Source organism: Helianthus annuus, chromosome 5 (genome assembly GCF_002127325.2).
Source record: "Helianthus annuus cultivar XRQ/B chromosome 5, HanXRQr2.0-SUNRISE, whole genome shotgun sequence".
NCBI classification, from domain to species: domain Eukaryota; kingdom Viridiplantae; phylum Streptophyta; class Magnoliopsida; order Asterales; family Asteraceae; genus Helianthus; species Helianthus annuus.
Genome location: NC_035437.2, coordinates 23299545 through 23326479, shown reverse-complemented (window position 1 = coordinate 23326479; position 26935 = coordinate 23299545). Strand labels below are relative to the sequence as shown.

General features: G+C 35.1%; 2 protein-coding genes across 2 annotated transcripts; both read right to left on the bottom strand.

Annotated features, from left to right (window-relative positions):
• Nucleotides 1-3979: 3979 nt before the first annotated feature.
• On the bottom strand, nt 3980-9090 carry LOC110940167 (diacylglycerol kinase 4). Its single transcript, XM_022181728.2, has 12 exons — nt 8489-9090; nt 7958-8080; nt 7551-7688; nt 7379-7464; nt 7199-7289; nt 6419-6494; nt 6221-6303; nt 6017-6087; nt 5637-5714; nt 4963-5050; nt 4771-4887; nt 3980-4378 (listed from the first exon to the last, which is right to left on the bottom strand). Exons 1-12 carry the CDS (start codon nt 8831-8833, stop codon nt 4220-4222), a joined length of 1455 nt encoding a protein of 484 aa, XP_022037420.1. The 5' UTR covers nt 8834-9090; the 3' UTR covers nt 3980-4219.
• Nucleotides 9091-13717: 4627 nt separating this feature from the next.
• LOC110938636 (receptor-like serine/threonine-protein kinase ALE2) lies at nt 13718-16171 on the bottom strand. The gene is made up of 2 exons (XM_022180831.2): nt 15751-16171; nt 13718-15539 (listed from the first exon to the last, which is right to left on the bottom strand). The coding sequence occupies exons 1-2, from the start codon at nt 15932-15934 to the stop codon at nt 15232-15234; spliced, it is 492 nt and encodes a 163-aa protein (XP_022036523.1). The 5' UTR covers nt 15935-16171; the 3' UTR covers nt 13718-15231.
• Between the last annotated feature and the right edge of the window lie 10764 nt (nt 16172-26935).

Genomic DNA, 26935 nt, shown 5'->3' with positions numbered 1-26935 from the left:
TGAAGTGTGTCTACGTAATAAAATTGATGTTATTTACTAAAACGCCACCATGCCAATCTAGTCCATAGATTGTTTTGATCTGACGATCCATAAGCGTTCTCACTCTCACACTTTTCACCGTTTTCACTAAATCCTGACCCTATATATATATATATATATATATATATATATATATATATATATATATATATATATATATATATATATATATATAGGGTAGGGATAGTGTACATTAATTCAGAAGTGTGAGAAGTGTATTATAACACTATATATAACACTATATAACACCATATAAACACCGTATAACACTATGTAACACCATATAACACTATGTAACACTATATAACATTATATAACAAATATAACAATATACATCTATCATAGACATGCTATCAAACAAAATATAGTGTTATATTTGTTATATAATGTTATATAGTGTTACATAGTGTTATATGGTGTTATATGGTGTTACATAGTGTTATACGGTGTTTATATCGTGTTATATATAGTGTTATAATACACTTCTCACACTTCTGGATTAATGTACAGGATCCTCTACCTATATATATATATATATATATATATATGGGAGGGTTTAAATGAGAACGCTAAATATCGCGAGAACCGTGAGAACAAATAAAAAAACCACAAGAACTTGGTCAAAAACAATTCAAATTCAAAATTTCTTTTTAGACTTATCATTATTGTTCGAATACAATTTTAGAAATTAAATTAACACGTTTAAATTTACGTGAATTCGTAAATAAAGAAAATTTACACATATGTAAGTTTGTCATTTATACATGTGTAAATTTGTTATATTTACACATAGTAAAAAATCTAGTAACAATGATTTTGAAAGGAGAAATGAATTATTTGATGTTGTAAATTCTTTTTTGATGTTGTATTTTAATTACAATGAGGTTTTGTTGGGATTGAACCCTATCAGAGGAACAGATAATTAAAGCCAAAACTGGATCAGAGCAGTGGATCCAGAATAAGCAGATGTTATGTATACAAGACCTTCCCCTTGATAGTGATTCTAACAACTGATGTCTTCTATCAACTGATCTACTACAACAACTGTTATCCACAACATCTGATGTCCATTCAAAGACTATTATAGGCTAAGTACTGTTGGTCAATCTACTGCCTTGACTCAAGTGTTGCTAAAGACCAAAGCACTGCTAGGGTTGAAGCAGTGGTATGAAGAAACAGTAGTTTAACTTGTCTTTGTATTTTGTATTGTAATCAGCTGTTTGACAACAGTGCTTGTACTAGATCAGTGGTTGTAGTTTGTTAGGTTGTTAAGTGTCACTTTCATGGTGACGTCAGTTTTCTCCTTCAATTCTATCATCTTGTACGATCAACCATGGAGCTCGAGCTGAGGGGGAGTTTTTAGTTTGTAAGCATACATGTAATCTTTTGATTATAATCTTTCGACTCTAGTGAGATTCACATGTTTATGAAAACTATTGTTTCTTTGATTGTGTTTACAAAGTTTGTTTTATTTCCGCTGCATTAGATCTCTGTTTTACATTCATCCATTGTTTAATTATTACAAACAAACACAATCATGAGGACCTCAGATCCTAACAGGTTTGAATTAAAAAAAAAATCGGTTTTGATTGGTTTTTTCATTCGTTCTCACAGTTCTCGCAATATTTAGCGTTCTCAAGATAACTCTCCCATATATATATATATATATATATATATATATATATATATATATATATATATATATATATATATATATATATTTGGTATGTTTTTTAGGCTTTTTAGTTAGTTTTTTGGTTTTCTCATTTAAACTAGTTTTCTCATGATCCATCCCCTATATATTCTCATGATCCATCCCCTATATATATATATAGGGGATGGATCATGAGAAAACTAGTTTAAATAAGAAAACCAAAAAACTAACTAAAAAGCCTAAAAAACATACCAAATTTTGTTTTTAATTTTTTTTTATAAAAATCGCTAGTTTTTATACATGGAAAAAAAATTTCAAAAAAAAAAAAATTTGTTGTATTACACATGTGCACTATTACGGATATAGTGCACATATGTAGTACATGTGTAGTACACATATAATGCACATGTGCAGTACAACAATTTTTTTTTTTGAAAATTTTTTTTATATATAAAAAGTAGCGATTTTTTTATAAAAAATTGTAAAAAAAAATTGGTATGTTTTTTGGCTTTTTTTAGTTAGTTTTCTAATTTTCTCATTTTGATGTAGTTTTCTCATGATCCTCTCCCTATATATATATATATATATATATATATATATATATATATATATATATATATATATTTGTTATGCTTTTTTCACCTGTCCTATGTATTTTTAAGTTCATTTTATTTATATTGTATTTATTTTCATTTAATTTTTATTAAAAATGAACAAAATCAAAGTATTTTTATATAATCAAATCAATAGGTATTCAATGAAGATTTTTGTGGTTATTTAATAAATTTTAATTCTAGACTTATTTATGAAATAACTATCATATTAGAGATCAAAAAAGAGAGAATTGTATTTAGATTGTATCTAGTTATGACATTAAAACATCTCCTTTAATTTGATAGTATTGGAAATTAAGGATGAGATTTATACCGTACTAGTAGCAGTTAAGATCAGTGCCATAACGCCACCAGGTTCAGTACTTAAAAACAAGTAAAAACACAAAAGAAATATTGTACCGTTATGGCGGCACAGTATCGGTTATAGCGGCGCACGGTATCGGTTATAGCGGCACGGTGTTGGTTCAATACTCGTAGTACAAAACACCAATTAGTAATGAAACCAAAAATTATATAAACTAGGATAAAGATATTTTATTTCATATTTTGTGTTGCTAGATAACATTCTGCTTTCGGGAAGTATAGAGATGTACAAAGTTACCCTCCAGTAATGTGGTAAAAAGTCGGATATCGGTCAAGGCCTGATATTTGAGATATCGGTTATTACGGTGGGATATCGGTAATTTTAATATCATGCTGAATATGTAACAGTACCAATGTTCAATCAGTATCACTTAGGGTTGTAAATGAACCGAACGTTTAGTGAAGAGTTCGGTGGGAAGTTCGTTTATGTTCGTTCGTTTAGTAAATGAATGAAAACGAACACGAAATTCCGTTCGTTAAGTTAAACGAACGAACATGAACAGAGGTTGTGTTCGCTCGTTTATGTTCATGAACGTTCGGTAATGTGTTCGTTTATGTTCATGAGCGTTCGGTAATGTGTTCATTTATGTTCACTCGTTAATGTTTATTTGTACTCGTTCGTTTAAAGGTATTTAGATGTTGTATTTTGTTTTATTGTTTCTAGTTTTTAAAATTTGAAACCCTAGTTATCTTATATGTCTCTCAAAACATCCCTCATTTCACTATTTCAATTTTAGTTTGTGTTAAAGCTTGACAAACTCTTAATTTTGTGTTAATCATGTTTCTGATAATCATGTCAACTATGTTCGGATAATTATGTTAAGTGTTTATTTATTTTTTTGTGGATTCTTTGTAATGCTTGTGATGAAAATGCAGATTTTATTCTAAAATGAATATACTGTATTTATTTGTGTTCATAAACGTCGTTTATGTTCATTTATGTTCATGAACATTTGTTAGAGTTCATTTGTGTATAGTAAGTGTTCGTGAACAGTTCACGAACAAGTTCCTTTCCTTAATGCAGGAACACAAATAAGAAATCTCGTTCGATAAGCGTTTGTGAACAGCTCATGAACATGTTTGTTCCTTAACAAACGAACACAAACAAAACTTTATTCGTATTCGTTCATTTCGTTTCTTTTGGAAATTGTTGAAAAACAACTCATGCACATGACAAGTAGAGAATTTCTTCTATTTAACTGTATTCACAATTCATGCACATGACAAGCAGGGCATCTTTTTTATTGAATTGTATGCAATTACTTTCTTTAACTAAAACCACAAATATAATGATTAGAAAGAAGTAAAATGATATAAAAAACGAAAATCTAGTTTCTAGATAGTTCAGTATTTCATTTACAGGTTTCAGTGCATCTAAACAAGGTTGAACAAACTGAACCATTTACAATATTCAGACTTCACAAAAGCCACACCACTAACAATGAAACAACTAATATTAACAATAAATAAATTACCAACCATACAAATGCTCTTTTTTTTTTCTTTTACAAGACAAACAAGTATTTTACACATCACTTAGTTACATAACTTACTCTCCCTTGATCATAACCGACTGAAACGGCACCCGTTTGATGTCCACAAACGTCGACAACTCGTTGTTCATGGGTTGTTTCCATGGTTCTCCGTCCATCTGCATAAAACCTTCTTTCCATGCTCCACCCCTCAACTCAAACCGGATTTCACTAGCCTGATAATCGTAAAATTATAAAATAATATAAAGACCATTAACATATCGAACAGACTTAGGGGCTGTTTGGCAACTTCTGAATGGTTAAGTGCTGAACCAGTAAGAGGTCTGAATCATTAAGTGCTGAACCAGTAAGAGGTCTGAACCATTAAGAGCCAGTATAATGCTTAACCGTTTAGAGGCAAATGTCTGATCAATTCCGATTAGAGGTCTTAACCATTCAGACTCTGTATAATTCTTAACCATTCAGAGGTAATGTCTGAACCATTCAGACATTTGCTCGCGAAACAAACAGTCTGAACCATTAAGTGCTGAACCAGTAAGAGGTCTGAATCATTAAGAGCTCCATTAAGAGGTAAACAAACAGCCCCTTAACCAGGTTAAATAAATACCTGTGCAATGTGTTTGGCTGAAATAAGTTCGGCCATAACAAACGATGCATGCCATCCATGTTTAAACCCGAAAACTTCTAAAACACCATCATCTGCTTTAGCCTCAACAAACCCTTTCTGCATTCAATATTTGGATGCAAATCAGATTCCGTCTCCATTTGTTGCCACAAGATCTTAATGAACAAATGTTACCTTTTGTAAATATTCTGGCTTCAATTTTCCCCATGGATTTCTTCCACTTGCATAGCTATGAAGATTCAAAGCCACTATAGACCTAACACTGAAACATACACATGTTTGTCAGTCAATTAAGAGTAAAGTACACAGATCGTCCCTGGGGTTGACCAAAGGTTTGGATTTGGTCCCTAGATTTCCAAAAGTACACGGATGGCCCCTCTGGTTTGCACTTTGTATCGCATTTAGTCTACAAGTTTTGCCAAAAGTACATGGATGGTCCCTGTAGTTTGCACTTTGTAACACATTTAGCCCCTAACTTGGACATGTTAAAACCTTTAGATTTGTTAGTTGGGGACTAAATACGTTACAAAATGCAAACCACAGGGACCATCGGTGTACTTTTGAAAAGCTAGGGGACCAAATCCAAAATTTTGGTTAACTACAGGGGCAATCCGTGTACTTTACTCATCAATTAAATAAGTAACTCCTTAATTTGTCCATAATGGGTATTTTAGACATTTCACAAATAACCAAGCAATTCTTCAAACTACATGTCAAGTCAATCATCGCATATTTCACAAGAAGGGTATGATCGATTGTTTTAGATCAAATATGCCGCACCTTTGGTAACTTTAATGTCACAAGTAAATAAATTATTGAACATAAAAGATAAGATATAAAAGCCGCACCTCGAGGGGATAGTAATAGGCTCCCACGTCGTGCTGTTGAGTCTTTTAACATGCAGCTTCAAGATGTTATTTAGTCCCCTAGCGTTAACGGTTCACCACATTGTCAGTCACAAACGAACTTTCACAGTTTACTTACATATGGGCCAATTTGGGTTACAATGTAATATCCAACAAGTCAAACGGGTAAATAAAACGGGTCAACGGTGGGCCAAAATGTAATTATAATGCATAAAACCTCCTACATCATTATTTGCACAAAAATAGATTATTATTGACATATTATAAACTTTGTAATCGTATTCGACATATTACCAGTTTTGACCCGGTAGCATTTTACTATTTTAGACTTACAAAGGCATGTCATTTTAAAAAATTCTAACCTTAAACCGGGATCGGCTATACAAGGCGTAAAGAACCATCCTTGTTTGCAACTATAACTCGAGTAAATTATCTGCAACCAAATATAGTCAAACAGTTTACCTTTTAGCATATTAGCTTACATATACTCGATCAAGAAAAGGATTGAAATGAGAAAATATCATAACAATTTATGAAACTTAACCAGAAGCGGAATAAAGGTAGACCTTGTTTGAAATAGGACCTTGGGCAAGATAAGGTTTCTTGTTCCTCAGAGTATGAAAACCGTAAGCCACTTGGGCATCCATCCCTACATAAATAAGACCAAAAACAGAGAAGAAAACATCAAAATAAACCCATAAATAATAAATAGTAACAATAATTAGTTAGAAAATAAGTGATTTTAAAAAAATACAATGGCATACCGATGCTAAAGTAATTATAAAAGACTCCTTGGTAGGAAGTAACTTTTTCAGGTAATGCTCCTTCTATTTTTAAATCCTGCAAATAAGTGAGTGCATAAAGGTTCAAAATTTTAAATTCCCGTATTTCTTGAAATAAAGTTGCGAAAACGCATAATATTCTTGGTTTAAAAAAAAGCATGAGGCGCTCCGAGGCGTATAGGTCCTAAATAATACACAACCTTATAAGCTTTATTTACAACCAGAAGTTGTGTCCCTCTTATTTGTTTTACATATTTATCAAGTAAACCTTTCATAAATTTTTCAGAGTGGATTTCAAGGATTGTCCTTTATCTTTATACCCATTTTCAGGCGTTGTCCTTTATGTTCAAAATTGACGAGTTTTGTCCTTTATGTTTTCATATCATACATGTTTTGTCCTTTAGGCCTAACCCAGTTAGTTTTTTCAGTTAAATTTGGTCACCTGCTTTGCACATGAGGGCATTTTTGTCAATTCAAAGGTAAGTTCAACGGCAGATTTACAGCTCAAAGCTTCTGCAACCTTTGAATTGACAAAAATGCCCTCATGTGCAAAGCACATGACCAAAAACATAAAGGACAAAACTCGTCAATTTTGAACATAAAGGACAGCGCCTGAAAATGGGTATAAAGATAAAAGACAATCCTTGAAATTCACTCAATTTTTTCATGATGCCCGCCTTTTTGCCCCATAAGTTGCCTCATACGCAGTTTTATAACCAACATAATATTAACATATATTTTGATTTGTGCAGTAATCTTAACCTGATCAAGAACAACTTCTTCTGATCGTTTCAAAGAATGAGGGGCAACCAAATCTGCTGCACCCGCTGGCATTGATATTACAAGATTCCAACTGTGCATAACAAGATACGATTCATAAAGCAATATTTTTATTTAAAAACAATTAATGTTTCATAGGAAGCCCATGAAAATGTAACTCACCTATCCAGGCGGCAAGTTGGACCGTGAATTGCCTTATCAAGGGTCTTTTTAATAGCTGTTTTCCAGTTGTAAGGAAACGAACCACCCTGAATATATGTCCAAACCCGACCCGTATCAGAAAACTAAAAGTAGATGGTTATTATTATTATTATTATAAGTAATTAGTTATTACCCAACCGAAACTCCTGGATAAGTCGTTTCCTGTACCAAGAGGTACGATTGCAGTAGGTGGAACCGGGTCCCGACCCGCTTTATGAAGCTCTCCTAGGCACCCGAGAACCCAACCCACAGTACCGTCACCTCCTGCAACCTGTCAAATAACAAGTTAACAACCCAAAATCCTAATTTCATGTTATAAATCATCTATGTTGTCAAAAGCCCTTTGGGCACGCGCTTAGGCCCTCAGGCGCAAGAAAACGCCTTGCCGCCATGCAGGAGCTCCGGTGAGATTCCGGCCAAATCTTGAAAATTCTGGCCATAGGCTCACCCTTTGCGCCTTTGACGACTATGACAATCATACGGAAGTACCATCAACTACCATCGAATATTTGAATTAAACATATTACAATTTACGCATACCACAACCCTCAATCTTTCGCGAGTTTCCTTGGCACAGCTGTCACCAAGACTAGCAAGCATCTCAAGGCAACCCAACCCGAACTGAATAAACTTGTGTGGCTTCACTTTTAGAACTTCAAAAACCTAACATCAAAAAACAAAACTTTTTTTACAAGTTACAACACACTGCAAAAAACATTAATTTGTTTGCACTTTGCATCTATGTAAAAATCCAATTCTTTTACCAAATTTATTAAAATTTAAAACAGTTTATCATATATAGCAGTAGCACTCAAAATGTACAAAGATTTCTCCAACATAAACCATTAGCAAGAACCATAAACTTCAACAAATTATGATTCTTTTTTGCATCATTAAATCAAGAATGACTTACCCTTCATGATTGAAACACATATATATTAAAAAAAAAAAAAAAAAAAAAAAACTTTACCTGTTCTTCACCTTAACTAATGCAACTTTTAAATCTACATATAAAACCCACAATAACACCTACAATTCCTCATCTACAAAAAAAAAAAAAAAAAAAATTACCTGTTCTTCACTCATCAAATCCTGCAACAAATCTTTCAACTCGGGCCCAAGACGACCACCACTCTTGGAATTAATAAACACAACCACTGGCGCTTCAGGGGCGGCGACCGGCGGCGCATCATGACCACCGGCGGCGATGACGTCATAGTGACGTTTTCCGGCGTCAATATCTTCCTCAAAAATGGCGTCTTTCATCGCCAATCTTAAATACTCCGGCATGGTAAGCTTGTTCCGCAACTCATCTTTACGGATCCGTACGCCGGAAAAAGAGAAACCCTTGAGGGATTCGATTACTGATGACCGTACGCCTACTTTACTCACCACAGTTTCCGATGATTCTTCCATTATTGTTGTTGAGTTGAGGTGAAATGGGAACCTAAATTGAATACAGCAAGAGTTGAATATGTTCGTTTTTTGGGTTGAAAGGGTGTCAAAACTCAAGTTTTGTGGCGTGTGGAATACTTGAAATTGACCTTTTGACTATTATTTATTATTATTCTTTGTGTGGGTAGAATGGGATTGGTGGTGGTGGGGGCGGTTTTGGAACTCCGGTGGAGGGTGTGGTTTTGGAAATTTTGTGGTGTTGGTGTGCGTGTATATGGTAATTTCTACCTTAAGTTGTTCATATGCTATTTTGAGTTGTAGATTGTCACAATTTTGACTCGTGATGGCTTCTTTGTCTAGTGGTGTGACACCGGGTGTTTATCGTCTTTAAAGTGGTACGGGTTTAAGTGCTATAAAGTGAGTAGGTTTTAGAGGAGTATGTGTTCGCTGATAAAATAAAGTTAACTTTAACAGATGTTTACCATTTTGTGTGTTTCTTTTGGATATTGATGTTGGTTGTCATGCATATTTGAAATTACTTTTAGACATGTTTAAAACATCAAAAGTAAAAGAAATTTAGTTTTCTAATATCTTGTTGGAAGATCAAGCACAACTAGTTATTAGATTCAGATATTTATAGTAGAAATAGTACTATTAGTTCACGCAGATGTTTTAAAGGATTTTTTTCCGCCAATAATCAGTAAAGCCAATGGATATAATCGGTGGGTTATCATGTTAATCATCATTATTATAGATACACGTTGTCTTTTCATCTTTTTGCATCGGTAATTTATATCATGTTTAATTTTTTTAAACAGACAGCTTTTATATAAATATAGAAAAAACGGTCAGATGCTGAAAAACCCATACATCAAGCATTAAATGATTATATCTCAAACATTGAAGTCGCACCAATGACCCCAATCCAAACACTTATACTTAGACCTACTCCTCGCCCACAAAGAAACTTAGACCGTTAAATCATGTTAAATGTCTTCCGTTCTTGTTCCCTTCTATTTATATATCAGTTGTCTTTATTTTCAGAGCAGTTTTAATAATCACCATATCATTGGTAGAATTAAAGAAAAATGTGAAGTGAAGAATTAAAGAACAATAAAGTTGATTAATTTACCAAATGACAAACAAATTAAAGTTTTAGTTTAGTGAAACTTGCAAAATAATTCATGGAAACATGATTGAAAAGAATTTAATTATGGAAGTACAGGGGCTATATTTTAAGACTTATTAATCTATTGGGTGAAATAATAAATTTTCATCGTATTTAATTTGGGAACCAGTTAAAAAGCAATGTGCCAAATGGACCAGTTTTTCAAAGTTCCACATATACAGGGTATTTATTGCACACATCCTGTACTTAATAGCTAGTTCACACTTCACTCCCTCATCTTTTGAATATTTTTATGTTGAGTTAAATGTCGTTTTAGTCTCTGTGATTTGGGCTATTTTACCAGTTTAGTTTAAAGGTTTGAAACGTTGTCATTTTAGTCCAAATAGTTTCAAACGTTGTAATTTTAGTTCACTGAGTTAACTTCATCCCTTTATTATGTTAACTATAAGGGCATTTCGACCACATAAAATGATCGAATTACCCTTCTAGCTAATACAAAAAATGAACGTAGTTAACCCAGTGGACTAAAATGACAACGCTAGAAACTATTTGGACTAAAATGATAACATTCCAAACCTTTGGACTGAACTGGCAAAATGATACAAACCACATGGACTAAAATGGCATTTAACGCTTTATGTTAATACAGGGTATTTATTACACACATCCTGCACTGAATAAATTTCCACATCTTTTTAATAATTTTTATGTTAAATTAAAACAATTTATAAATCTGATTGAAGTTACTATTTATGAGTGATATTAAGATAGAAAAAAGTAGATTAATATAAAAAGTTAACTAGTGGGTTTCTCAGGTGCGATGGAAATCCGGTTTCAGTCAATATCAACTTGATTTGTTACGTCAATGATACAATACTAGCACATCATAATTCCAACAAGAAAACATCAAGAATCAAAGTCAATCATCGACATGCGAAGGTAATTCGCTTGTGATCAACCCCAAATGTAGGGTTAGCTAAATAGATGAGTTATTAGTTGTGAATGTACTTGGTTTCATTGGTTAATAATCATAACCAAATTATTCGTCTCGTAGTATCTTTTCAACCAAACAGTTTAACAAGTCATGTTTATGTGGCTTTCCGATTGGTAAAACTTTTGGAGCGCTTCACATACATGAAACCCGAGAGTAATTATTGTTTTCCAATCAATCAATTTCAGATTTCATAATGTTTCATTAATCAATCAAACCTAAATTCAGTTTTATATTAAGTTTTAGTATAAATAATCAAACAAAATGTGTAATACACTAATATTGAGCACATGCTTCTTGTGGATACGATATGATGCTTACCCTAGCTATCTAGGTTAATTAGGTTTTTGCATTACACGAATGACGGCCATCAAAATGTGCATAAAAATAAATATGTTGTAACCCGAGAGTGATTATTGTTTTCCAATCAATCAATTTCACATTTCATAGTATTTAATTAATCAATCAGACCAAAATTTAGTTTCATATTAAGTCTTAATATAAATAATCAAACAAAATATGTAACACACTAATACTGACCACATGCGTGTTTGTGGATATGATATCATGCATACCCTAATTCTCTAGGTTAATTAGGTTTTTGCATGATACGAATGACGACCATCATAATGTGCATAAAAAAATATGTTGTAACAATATACTTGGTATTTTATAAAAGATCATATTTAAAAAGTTATAAGAAAAAAAAAACAAAATATGTTCAAAAATAATGATAGCGAACAACGACCATCAAGACTTGCATAAAAAATAAATATGTTGTAATGTATACTTGGAATTTTTTAAAGATCATATTTAAAAAGTTATAAAAGAAAAACAAAATATGTTCAAAATTTATGATAGCTCGTCTTAAGCCCCAGGCATTGCGGGGCAGGGAGTGTAAAATTGTGCTACAAGCGTGAGGGGAGTGGGCGTAAAAAATGCCAACTAAACGACAACCAAAACCGGGAAAAACATAAAACAAAAGCACGAATTTCTAACAAGTGAGTCAGGTGACGTAAAACATAGACGTAGTCGAGTTTATACCAACAACTATTAAAGTTTAGGGTTGTACAATAAATTTATCAAAGTTTAGGGGTAAAAATGTAAATTTGTTAAAAAAAATGAATTAGCATTAAAAGATGAGATAGAACCAAATAACTACTAGAGTAAAATGCACAACAGTCTTTTATGTTTTCTCAAACTTGCAGGTTTAAGCCTTTATGTTTAAAACTTGCTAAAAATAACTTTTATATTTTTATTACGGGTTCAATCCTCTACGACTAACCAAGTTAATTATCTCAGTTTAATTCCCTCATATGCCTAACATGCCGCAATGTTCTTGCGTGGTTCAACGTTTTAACATCTAATTTTTCGTTCGGTTTAACGCTCCCGCCGTCCTAAATACTAATTATTACACACAAGTTGTACGATGTAACCCAAAAATTAAAGTTGTGATTTAAGTTAATCAATACCATAAAAATTAATACCGATACCGCTATTTATGTTGTTTGGTTGATACGACTTTGGTTTGTCAACGTACTGCTATTTAGAATATAATTTCATTTTCAATAAACTTAGAATGTAAAGAAAAAATAGTTAAACGCAGCCGAGCATTAATATCTCTACCTATTAATAATACAATGGAATGAACAGTCATACACGGCTGCTGGCATGTGATCATTGGACTTTTTTTTACCAGCCGGTGAAATCGTGTTTCCTCCCCATCAAACCATATATGTTCCCTTTTGCATTCCACCACCATGATTCACTTTCATTATGAAAAGAAAGCATGAAACTGAGGGTTAGACACTTGATTTGAAGATGAAGCCAGCCTTAGAGAATGTGATTAGAGAGAGAGAAATGGTTGCTTTCTCCGGCCGCCGAGCCTTCACGCCGGTGATCAGATACTTTCTCCGATAACTTAGCATTCATGTTTTGCTCAAGTTTTAATTAATTCGTTGAACTATTTTACATTTGGGGCTAAAAATTGAGGTTTTTTTTACTCTGGTCTAGGGTTACAAGAACCCGTCAGAAATGTTTTATAGAAAATAACAAATGAACGTCTTAGGAGTAATAAAAAACAAAAAGATGAAGTTAGCAATGGCCCAAAGCATACATGTCAGCAAATATCAGTATAATTATTAAAAAAAAAATACATTTTAGTATCTTTCTTTTGAAATTATCATTATCATATTTAATGAATATATTTTTGTTTTCTTTCAATAATTTTCCACTTGTGACACGCCGTATTCGAATATTTTCTTTATGGACGCATTAAAGAAAGTATTATTTGAACATACAGGTAATCATCAACCACTAGTATGCTTTTTGAGAAATAAAGTAAGGAATATAATTATCCAATAACAGTTGTATATCATGATAAATATATGTTTTCATATACTACATACATATGTTTTCTATAAGTTAAATGATTCTCAATCAAATGGTACTACATGTAAATTAAATAAGTCAAAACGCATGATTAACACAATCTCTTACAAATTAATAAATAAAAAAGAGTAAACTGCCATTTTGGTCCCTGTGGTTTGGGCACTTTTGCCATTTTAGTCCAAATCTCAAAGTTTTTACATCTGGGTCCCTGTGGTTTGCATTTTGTTGCCATTTTGGTCCAAATTTCAAATCAGGTCAGATTTCTAAAAAAAAAAAACCCTGATTTTTGTCCTTTTTCTCAGAGGCATTTTGGTCATTATACCCCCATTTAGAGTTCATCTTTCCCAAAAAAACCCAGTTCATCTCCCCAGTAGATATCAAGAATCTACTAAAAACGAACGAATCTAATTTCAACATAAAGCTTTTGGAGAATGTTAAATTCGATCTAAATATATAACAAAACTACAATATCTAAAATTTAATATATACAGAATCATAAAACTCGTATTCGATTTCACAGACCAATATTCAAACTCATCATCTTCTTCAACATATCCCTAAACCTTTTGGTCATTTTGGTCATCAACTGGCTTCATCATCGCCACTACCACCACCATCACCACCACCAGCACCACCACCACCACCACCGGCCACCCAACTACGTCAAACAGCCGCTGTCACCACCTTCACCAAACCCAAAGCAAAATCCGAACAAAACCCGAACCATTAAACCTCTTCCTGGTAATCCGAGCCAAAATCAAAGCCTGACCATATCATCACCTCCATTACCGTCGCCGCCGGCGGGTTCCGTTGCTTCTGGAGAGATCGAAAGATTGGGGGTGGATGTGGATAAACTGTATTTTTGTGTGAAGAGTTGATCTGGGTTTGATGAAGGTAGTTCAGGTTGGATGAGGGCGGTGGTGGTTCAGGTGCTTCTGGTTCTTCTTTGCTCACTGTCATATAACCCTAAGTGAAGGGTAATAGACGGTAGATAGAGAAAAAAAGAGAGAGAGATTGGTTTTTTTGGTGATGATCTGCAAATAGAGAGAGAGAAAAGAGAGAGAGAGAGAGACAGGGGTTTTTTTTTTTTTGGTGATCTGCAGATAAAGAGGAGAGAAGGGAGACAGACAGGGCTTTTTTTTAAAATGACCAAAATGCCCCTTCAGAAAAGGACAAAATAGCAGGGTTTTTTTTAGAAATCTGATATGATTTGAGTTTTAGACCAAAATGGCAACAAAATACAAACCACAGGGACCCAGATGTAAAAAGTTTGAGATTTAGACTAAAATGGCAAAAGTGCCCAAACTACAGGGACCAAAATGGCAGTTTACTCAATAAAAAATAATGATGGATATAATTCATATATGACATGAAACATAGTTTAAACTTTTCTTTCTCCTTCTTTATAAACATACGTTTCACATGTTCTATACATCCAAATTATATTTGAAGAACTAAAAGGTTATAATTTTGTTGTTATAAATAAAAATAATTTTCTAGAGAGTGGTTCAATCATGGCCACAAAACACAAGTTCTTATCCCATAAATGGAGATCCATCTTAGACCACCCGAAAAAGCCCGGCCAACACCATGGCTGTTTGCCACAGAATCACTCATGGTGATGTGGGAGGGGGGCTGTCGACATTGCGGTTGGCCTTACAAATAATGTAAGGTTGGTAATTTTTTAAGACTATTTTTTAGGGTAAATTACTTTTTGAGTCCCTGTGTTTTATAGGTTTTAACCACTTGAGTCCAAAAGCAAAAAGTTTAACGACCTGAGTCCCCATAAACATTTTCTTTAACCATTTGAATCCAAATTTCTAACACTGTTAGAATTTTATGGTTAACTATTTTTAAATGATCAAAATACCCTTATAATTAAAAAATAAAAAAATATTTATGTCTCTCTTATCTCCCCCACACTTCCTTCATCTTCAATCCAGACAGAGTTGCAGCTGGTGGGTGGATTTGAATTTTACCTGATGGTTTCCCCAGGGACGAAGAAGAGCATCCACTTTTCAACAACAGAAGCCAAAAAGCTCCAATGAGAAGATCAAAAGCTGTGATAGAAGATATAATAACCACAACGATTATGCTTCCATTCAGCTTACTCTTCTTCTTATTCTCTCTATGTATGTCTGCTCCAAAAGGCTTCGACGGCAATCCTTTAGAATCGATTGTTACAGCGGAATTTGAAGGCGGAGATGGTGGAAGCCCTAAAAATAATTCAGGTTTCAAATTCTACATATGTGCAGTTACACTTTTACTAAACTACCAATTCACAATAAAAACACATTCTTTTATTTATTTATAAAGCAAATGCCCATAATGGCAACCAAATGGTTGTAACTTCAAATCCTGCAAAGGGTAAAGATCTTTTTCTAAACACAAAGTAAATAAATTATCTTTTTATAACCCATGTAATACCTGGAAATTGGACGTGTACGACTTGATATGATCCAAATCGAGCTTTGCTGATGGAAACTTGTTTCCTCCAGAACTTTTGGTAGATTGAATATGCAGTGGAGAAATTGAAATTTTGTTTTAGGGGAACTAGATTGACGAGAACGATGGTTTGGTCGAGCCGGTCACCGGCGGCATTGGCTCCCATGATTCGAGCTTGAGTAACATTGAGGGAAACGCTGGTGGCGATTTCTTTAGCAAGTTCGGAGACCAATGGGAAGAAGGTGTATGGAGATATCAGGAAGCGTAGTTTGATCTGTAACAGAGATTGAAGTTGTGGGTGTTGTGGGGAATGAAAAGGGGATTTAATTAGGTTAAAAAGAGAGATTGAAATGGGGATTGAAGATGAAGGAAGTGTGAGGGAGACAAGAGAGACAGAGAAATATTTTTTTTAATTATAAGGGTATTTTGGTCATTTAACAATAGTTAACCAAAAAATTCTGACAGTGTTAGAAATTTGGATTCAAATGGTTAAAGAAAATGCTTATGGGGACTCAGGTCGTTAAACTTTTTGTTTTTGTACTCAAGTGGTTAAAACCCATAAAACACAGGGACTCAAAAAGTAATTTACCCATTTTTTTAACTTGTCGTTTATATGACTTGAACATAAACCTTTAACGCAGATGTTCCTAAAGGCTTTGTCTTTACTAAAGGATCACGTGATTCTAATAGCATGTATTGTGTATATATATATATATATTAATTCATAACATGTTAAGGTATAGTAATTTTGTCTTTCGTGTGTGTGTGGTTTTTTTTTTTTTTTTTTTGTATTTCTTTTTCCTTTTTTCATAGTAAATTTTAGGGAAATTGGTCTATAATAATCTCACCTAGACCTTATTGGCCATTAATAATCCACCTCAGAATATTCCCCTCACTAGTCCCACCTTTCACCTATTTTTCCTACATTGGTCCCCCGTTAAAAAAACTTAACGAAGTTAAACTTTTTCCAAATTACAAACAGAATTTTTAGGGCTTTTGATTAGAACGACGATACGAGTCCGTTGATGTAAACTTGCCTCGAAACGGTGCTCCAAACGATGAAAACGGCGCTTCAATTCATGTGTTTAAATTTCCAATTAACCAAAATCAAGTCACTTGGAGCACCATTTCGAAGTAAGTTTTACATCAATGGACTCGTATCATCGTTCTGATCAAAAGCCCTAAAAAATTTGTTTGTAATTTGGAAAAAAACTTAACTCCGTTAAGTTTTTTTAACGGGGGACCATTGTAGGAAAAATAGGTAAAAGGTGGAACTGGTGGGGGGATTATTCTGAGGTGGGATTATTAATGGCCAATAAGGCCTAAGTGAGATTATTACAGGCCAATTCCCCTAAATTTTATGATTTTCAATTTTTGTAACAAACTTTGATTTCTTATAATTTGCCACAAAGGTTAAATGAATTTTGTTTCTTTATCAGTTTATGTTTTATGCTTTTTTCGGATTTGGTCATTGTTCGCTTGATACTTGACATGTTATTTGGTGGTCACTCAGGTTTTTTACCACTTGACTTTCTAATATGTGTCGGTATAAATTCAACTTTGTCTACGTTTACGTCACATGATTCACTTGGTGTTAGAAATTCGTATTTTTTTTTACGTTTTTTACCAGTTTTGGTTGTCATTCGGTTGCATGCCCCACGCCCACAACAACATGATTTGAGACCCGAAATTGCAACGCGTGGGGTTAAGACTACTTGACATTAAATACAAAACCTGTTATAAGTAAATGCAAGACTCGTCCCAAATAGGACTTCAACTATAATAAAATCTTGCATTTATATAAATATAAATGCAATTGCATAGTCGTTCCAAAAACGAGATAAATTAACACTTCGTTCGTACCAAGGAGTACTCATAAAACAAGAATTTTCTTTGATTTTTTTGGTAATCCAAAAATCTAAACGCGAAAGCGTTGATTCATGGTCTGTGTTCGGTTTGCTACGCGACTTGATCATCATCCGTTTTCCGTTCTTAAGCAACCTGGGTCACAAAACCATCGAAACATCAATTATAGGATGTTTAAAACATGTCTAAACGAACCCGTATGCAAAAACAAGAAAAATGAACCATTTTTGCCATAACCCACCGTAAGCTACGGCTCCCTATCGTAGCTTACGGTATGTTTATTCTGTTTGTTTCACATAACTCGTCGTAGGCTACGGCTCACTGCCGTCGCTTACGGTATACCTGTTCTATTTTAACCAGGAAGTCCGTGTCGTAGCTTACGACTCTCTGCCGTAGCTTACGACTCTCTGCCGTAGCTTACGGCAGGCTTGGAGCTGCAAATTTGTAGCAAAACTCTTTTTCACCAAAATTTTCATAACTTTGTCAAGACACATCCGATTGACCTCAAACTTGTTTCTATGCATTCGTAAAACATTTATCTGCATGTTTTACTCATAGTGCATAACCCGGATTCACAATTTTACACTTTGCGCATCCGTCACCCAGTTCATGCGCATAATTATTTGACCTGCTTCAAGATTTGAGCACTAAGCTTAAATCTCACTCATTCTTTCCAAACCACTTATTTCCACACTAATACTTCCATTTATCTTCCACTACAACTTTATTTGTGGTGGATTGTTATAGTAAAATCATTATATTCCGATTTTACCCTTCGGTTTGACATTTTACAAGAATGACCCGTTAGAAGACATTAAGCCAAAAAGGCTTACGCCTTTCACTTTAATACCACCGAAAGAGTCTACCCAATTATAAAACTCATTTTTAAACTACCCTTAAGGTTCGTTTGCCCGGTTCATCATTCGGCGGCGTTTTGGTCAATTTTAGTCCTTTTAACTACGAAGGACATTTAAAAACTTGTTTTGTCCAAGTGGGCACATTTAACCCGTATTCCATTTAAAATTCATTGTGTTCCTAGGAACATAATATCTCTAATTCAAATTACTAGATATACCCACTTTAGGTAATCCGATGTCCACTCGTGACTCAATTAACTCTCATCGGACCCTGTGTCCTCATTGAGAGTTTGACCAATTACACATACCTGGATCGGGTCAAAGCGTTAACCCGCTTTCAATACCTTGTATCTATTAGTTGCTAATTATTAGCAATGCATGCCCGTACGCTATTCTTCCCTGTGAGCACAAGACTCACAAGCAATCATTAATCCTTATTATCAAATGGTGATAACATCACCATTTGACCCGTTTGGCCTAAATGACCATTTTACCCACCTCTTGACTTACCCTTTTTGCGTTAGGACAACCCAAATATTATATATTTCAAGAAGGTATTTATTTACCATCTCACCCATTTGACCCGTTACGGTTTACACCATGTGGTCATATTTCTTAAAAGTCATTTCTTTACTCGTTTGACCTATTATGGCTTACGCCATAAGGTGTCTTTTCAAAACTTATTGTTTATTCGTCAACACGTGACCAAATTATCATTTTACCCTTTTTACCCATCATGGCTTACACCATAGGGGATCTTTCCAAAACTCATTGTTTACCACCAAATATGGTTTCTTACCATTTTTACTCGTTCCGACCCGTATCGATTCGTGTTAGATCGTCATATTTCAAAGACTCATTCCAATACTAGGTCTCATTTTCTTAACCAAATACAGAGTAGATGTTCTATTTAAAAGATGTAAAGAAAAAAATCATGCAGAAATGATCGACTCTTTGGACGCCCCGAAAATACTATGAGATGTCCGGAAATGGTCGAAGTAGTTGAATAGGAGGACTATAGCCCTTGGTAAATTTACCAAAGACCAAAATGATTTGTTTGATATTATGGATGACTGGTTACGTAGGGACCGTTTCGTTTTTGTAGGCTGGTCCGGCCTATTGCTCTTTCCTTGTGCCTATTTCGCCGTAGGGGGTTGGTTCACGGGTACAACCTTTGGAACTTCATGGTATACCCATGGATTGGCCAGTTCCTATTTGGAAGGCTGCAATTTCTTAACTGTCGTAGTTTATACTCCTGCTAATAGTTTAGCACATTCTTTGTTATTACTATGGGGTCCTGAAGCACAAGGAGATTTTACTCGTTGGTGTCAATTAGGCAGTCTGTGGACTTTTGGTGCTCTCCATGGCGCTTTCGGACTAATAGGTTTTATGTTACGTCAATTTGAACTTGCTCGATCTATTCAATTGCGACCTTATAATGCAATTGCATTCTGGTCCAATTGCCGTTTTTGTTTCTGTATTCCTGATTTTTCCACTCGATCAGTCTGGTTGGTTCTTTGCGCCTAGTACTTTGCGTCCGATTATGCTTTTCCCACGTATTTGATCCGTTTTACCCGTTCCTCCCCAAGCTTCCACCTACTTGTCAAGCATCAAACTACCATTTATCATTCGCAATATGGTTAGATTAGTCATTGATACGCGCAAAAGGCAACATATAAATTGTATCAAATAAGGTATAAAAACAACCCTTTTTAGTACTAATTTGGAAAAAGTGTGTTTCTTTGTTTACTTTTGATTTTCAGGATTAAAAGAGCTTAAACGTACAAAAGGAACAAATTAACAGCAAAAACCAGCATAAATACAGAAGAAGGGAAGTTGATACACTATACCGACCCTCCAAGCTTCACCCAAGAACAAAAACAACAAACTAGAACCCAAGCACGGGGTCGTGCCTACCGGGCATGGGGCCGTGCCCCACTTAAGATTCCCTGAAGAAAAAGACAAACATAAGCAGAAAAGGGACACGTATAACAACTCTCCTAAAAACCTTAAAACATCCCTGTATGTCCTAAAATACATCCCGTATACGAAAAATAGGCCCAAAATACATTTAATTTAACAAAATTAAATAAAAACAAGAAATAGGGGGCGCTCGCGGGCCGCGACCCCCTTAGCTACCTCAGTCGCGGGGCGCGACAGCCTGACACCAAGCACAACCCGGTAATGCCACGTGTCCTGTTACGCGTTCAACCTACACCCGTGACTGGCCAAGGAAAAGCCTACCCTACCTTGCTCGTGGGCCGCGAAGGCCAAAGTAAACTCTCTCGCGGGCCGCGAGAGAGTGCTCGATCAGATGTATAAATAGGGACCGTTGGCATTCAGTTTCAATTCGTTCATAAAACAACTTTCTCTCTCAATTCTCGGATAGCAATTATAATTCTCGGGTATTATACCCACTAAAATAGCGAAGCTCTGCCTCGATGTAAGTATCATAAACCCAGGTTACGTATTAGTTACGCTGCCCGATCGATCTAGTGCTCCGTAACGCATGTCAAGGCTCTGCCTGACTTAGTCGTTGGAGTTCTGTCTCGGGGAGGGTATATCTAATGTAAATTTGGGTTAGCATACTAACGCGCGTGCATTGTTTAATTAATAGATTATAACCAGGAAGTCACAAGGAAATACCTAAATTAGCAATGTGAGTAATTCCTCTTTTTGTAAACTGTTTTTACAAAACCTCAAATGTTTTAAATTACAATTCACAGTGATTGAGTATTTGTAAATCTACAATCATCGTCGGTATGTTGGGGTTTTTATATACATAACTTGTTACTACACTGTGAGTAGTAACATTACCACAAGTCAGGATTGATAGTACCGTGGATGGTAATTAAAGTAGAGATAAACAAATGTAATTGCTGGATTGCTCTCAATGCTGTAAAATGATAAAACTTGTTTTTATTAAACTGGGATTTACACGCCAGTATTTCTTGCTGATAAAATATTTTTAAACGGTTCAGGTAACAAAATGTGAAAGCCAATTAGAAGCCAGCTGAAGAGCACTGAAGGCTTGAAAAAGTGGCTATAAAAGTTACCTAAATAAAGAAGAAGTTTTATTTAAATAAATTAGGGTTTATCCCTAAAAACATGTTTGTAATGGAAACTTGGGTTTTTCCCATATACGTACTTATTAATTATAAAAGTATGGTGTTTTAGTCTGATAAAATATTTCTTAACTACGATCCTGATGAAATTTTCGCTGCCAAATTAATAAACACCGATACCACCAGCTCTGAGTAGCTCGCGGCCGCCCGCCTCCCAGGGCAGGGGTCGGGGTTGCGATAACACGGGGCCGTGTCTCATGGACACGGACCGTGGTCAACTCTCAAATTTGCAAATCTTGGTTCGTACAACAAGTAAAAGGGCCATGGGGCCATGCCGTTAACACATGGGGTCGTGTGTACAGTTGGACTGACAAGATCATTAAATGAAGACAAAGAAGGAGAAGGACACAGAGACGTGCCTACCAGGCATGGGGCCGTTTGAACCTACTGTTTCCAACTATAAATATAGGTGATATTGGTACATATTCTGTGACAATAGCTTAATAGTTTGATTATTGAGTCTTTGGATATTTTGTAGTGCATATTCTATGACAATACCTTAATAGCTTAATAGATCTACACATTAAACATATAGATCTACTTAAATCTAGGCTTACTTGTTAACTTTTATAAACTTTGATGAAACTTTAATTTGCAAAATTGTTCATCCACTTGATTAGTAGGTTTAAGAACATGAATATTTCATTTTAAAACCACTTACAAGTTCATTCTTAGGATCTTCAAGTTTAATAACATGTTTCTTCATGGATCTTTCAAGATCCATGCTTACACTTGATAGATCTAAGCTTCTAAAAAGCTTACATATGATGGATCTTAACAAAATCACAAGATCAACAACAACAACAACTTCATCACATACTTCAACCAACACTAGAAACACTTTATTTTCTTTAGATTATGTTGTTTCTTTAAGTGTTCATCTTTCAAAGTTAAGTTTTCTAGATGGTTTAACTTGTACACATGTAACATACTACTAACAAGAAGTAAAATGAAGATGAGAAGGCTTACTACTAGCTCTTGTGGCTAGGAAAGTTGTAACAACTCTCACTAAAATTAATACTTAGTATGTTAATTATCCATTAAGGAAACCCTAATTGAGAAACCCAAGTAATTCTGCATAAACCCTAAAATTTTCATAACAATCGGAATCAGGATCAGGGCCCCTAAAACTCGGGGGGGTAAAACCCTAGTTACGATTATCTAAATAACTTGTTGTCAGTTTTGAATTTTACGATTTCGTCAACTCAGCAGGCCTACACACACACGTAGCTACCCTATGGAAATAGGTGACCCCTTGCGTCACGCGAGGGGGGTCAAATTTTGTGTATAAATAGTAGACATTGGGACTTGATTTCTGGCACTAAAACGACGAAGAAATTCGTTATACACACTGAGATATCGTAGAAACAGTTCACAACACACACCAATATCGAAACGCTGCCGCAAAACAGGGTAATAACTCGATCGCTATTACGATTCAACGTCCGATCGATTGAAACTATCCAACGTATGTTTAAGTGCTCTCAAATTGAGTTTATACTTTGTCATTCGTCGTGATTTCAACTTGAATGTTTGAGTGCTCTCCAAATTCGGGCTATACTCTGTCATTCGTTGTGAATCCGCTGGATGTTTAAGTATCGCACTTTGTCATTCGTTATGAGGGTTTAATCTCGTGAATTGTCGTAACTGCTGTATTAGTTACTAACCCAGTTTGTGTGCATTGTTATTTAAATTAGGTTAAACAAGGCTAAATCAGTAGGCTTATACACTGCTCGTTAAATCTGCAATGTGAGTCATTCTCTTTTAATCAACTGTTTTACAAAACTCCTAATTATTTTCAAAGTTATAATTACAGGGATTAAGTGTATGTAATCACCAAGTTACAGCCGGTATGTGGGGTTTTGTATACATTACTTGATAATCTTCACCATTGGACAACGAGTTAGCCAAGGGGTGATATGACCATAGTCATAGACACCATTGGAGGAATGGGCCAATGGGTCGAGTGACAAATACTGTGGGTAGTTGGTTGATATCAGAAACATTGTAATCGCTCTTAATACTGTAAATTATAACAAATGTGTCGTTTTCAGTAAATTGAATGATTCACTCAGTATTTCCCCGCTGACAAAATCTTTTTCAAACATGTTTCAGGTGATCTGTTGTGAGCAAAGAAAAGTGCCGTGAAGCACTACAAGCTTAGAGAAGTGGCTCAATATAAATAAATAAAGAAACCTGTTTTGTAAAAATAAAGGTTTCCCAGTGAAATCATGTTAATGTAAATTACGGGGTTTTTATCCCTAATTTATGTAACGGGCATTTTTAATATTAAAAGATCCTGTATTAAATACTTCCGATGTCGCCTAAATTAAATACCACGGGATTTCCTGCCTCGCGGCTCTAGACCGGGTCAAACCGGGGCCGAGGGCCGTGACAAAAGTGGCAAGAAAACAAAGAAGATGAAGATGATAAGAAGAAGGTGGTTAAAAGCTTCCAAGAGTGGTCCTTCAACTTCTAGTGCTTGAACCTTCCTTTGTTAGCCTTGAGACACCTTTGTGTATGCTTGAAATGCCTTGAAATTAGCTTGATGATGGAATTGAAATGTAGATGGGTGTGACCGTGAGGCGTGGGAGGAGAAAGGAGAAGGAGAGTTTGAAATTTTGAGATGAAAGTGATAAGGTTATGTTGGGGTTTAGGTGTTCTTATAATCCAAACAAGACTTCCTTCCAACAAATAATCCTATTAACCATCATTCTATACACTACTTAATTAGACAACATGGGGACATGTGGGTCCCCATGTGTTGACCGTTCAACATAGGTGGGGGGAGGGGGGGTAATGGTTAAAAGTTGGAAGTTAGGGGGTGAAGGTGTAACTTTGATGTTAGATGTAAGGTTATATGTGTCTTAGTGTTTTTAAGTGTTATATGACCATAACTAGCTTAATAACACTAAAGCAATGCTTCTAATTCATTTTTGGTGTTTTGGTAGTGTCCGGATAATTATTCGGTTGTCGGTTCGTTAAAGTGTTATATTGCGTAATTTATACAGTATGAAGTACCTTTTGTGTTATGATTTCCATCCCGACACTTTACAAGTTATTCTAGATGTTTTATACTATTTTCTGCATCTAACATAACTAGTTAAATGCTGAATTTTGCTGAAAATGCTGAATTTGTTGTTTATAGTTCGTTTCAGACAGTTTTTAGTGCTTGTTCATGTTTCCGGAAAGTGTTACATAAACCCTTGTTCTCCCAATTGGGGTTTAATATATTTTTGATGTCGGACCTACATCTAAGTCCTAAATCTATCATTTAACTGAGTACTGAGGCTGTACTGACTTGTCTAACCGGTGAATTTTCTAATTGTTTCGACGCAAAGCTTAAATTGTTTCACAATGCGATAAATGAAATGTTTAACACGCATGATTTAAATGTATGACAAGCAAGCATATAATGTTGACATTAAAACACATAATTGCAGTTAAAAAATAATTATTAAAATAGTACGGAAGTTACCGGATTTATGTCGTTTGTCACAGTAAACACATCGGAGGTGTCGTCACTCTTAATGAAATCCAATGCAGACATGACTGCCATCAAAACACAAAACAAAACATAAGTAAAGATATGGAAAAACTATAAAGAAACCAACAAAGTAAAATGCATACCTTGACCATCCCTCATGAGTACAGGATCTCGATTCGGTTTATCCCACAATTTGCAAATGCCCATTAAGACCAACAAATGTTCAGGAAAGGGGCGAAGCCTCGAAGGACATGCCCTGATTGATTTCAAAAACCAACTATCCAACTCGGATTCAGAGGGTTCCAGTTCATTAAGGACAGCATCCGGATGCCTCCAAACCATTTTGAACAGAACAATCGACTCGGAAACCCAAAAAAAACGGTCTTTCAAGAACCGAGTGTGGTCACCATAGACGAAATCAAACATGTGTCAACCTGAGACGTCTCGAAAGTAAACCAATTGTCGTTCTTAACTAAATGAAAGAAACGACGAAAGGATAACAAAGACGGATCATACCCCGCGGCCCGACATACTACCTCAAAATGTAAAACCCTAGCGAGGCCCTGGGGTTGTAATTGAATGAAAGAAACATGGTAGTACTCTAAAACATTGAGAACAAAAACAAAAAATGGGTGACGGAGGTTTGAAAACTCAAAATGACGGCAATATAGAGCAATGGAACCGGCCGGACATTGATTGATAGACTTGTCCAAACCCGGAGACACCAGATTAAACTTTGAATCGATTCCCCATTGTATGCAAAACGCCTCAACCTCTTCTTGAGTAAGGCGAGAATAACTAATGGACTGATCCTTTCGGGCACCCATGAGTGATGATCGAAGGAAAAAAAAGGAAAACGATAAAGAAAAGACTAACCTGGATGGAAGAGAGTGTTTTGATGAAACTTGTGAATGTTTAAGAGAAATATGTGAAGGTAGTTCTTATTGAGAAAAGAAAACTTTAATAAGGTCTGACGGTTACCATCATTACTTAGGGGGCTAAAAACTGTCATCTGCAAGAAAACCGTCCAATCAATCAAATCAGATGTCTTTTAAAATTCAAACCCAACAGTTTCGCCGCCCAAAACGCAGAACCCGGATCCCTTCCAGCCTTGAAGCCTTTTAACTAGTAAAAGTGTTGTACAAAAGTCAGAAGCCTTTGAGTTTACACCCCAAACACCTCTGACTTGGGGGGCTGATAACATGGGTAGCTCAAGCTTAATAAACTGGCTAAAAGTGCAATATAGCTTAAAAGGTTGAAAGGTAAAAGGGACCGGAGTCAACCAGCTGTAGTGAACAGCAAAAAGCACGAAACAGTGACAGGTCACATCACACTTTACGTGTGATCTCTCCCACTTAGCCGCAAAAGGAGCATGTGGGAAGAGACATCCTTTTATCTGCAGGTCTGAAGCCTTCAACCTACCAAAAAGGACAAGCCCTCCACTGCAACCTTGGATCACTAATCAAAGGTTTCTCCTTATAGTTGGCCCCTTCTCTATAAATGAGAACACATTGTCATTCATTCAGCTGGCCACTTCCAGAAATCTCACTTCTTCTCTCTAGAACTTGTTCCTTGCATGTTTCATCCTTCACTCACTTCAACACTATCACATTGTATACAAATATTCTAGGTTAAATATTCTTCAATCCAGAAGTCAAAGCAAGAAATAACAAAGTGATCCAACACTACCAGAAGTTTGTTGGTAAATAGAACTTGTTCCTTGCATGTTTCATCCTTCACTCACTTTAAATTTTAAGTCGAGTTTAAGTGAGAGAGTTTATAATAGCTCGTTGAATTTAAAATAAAAATTTTGAGCCTATTATATGTCTAAA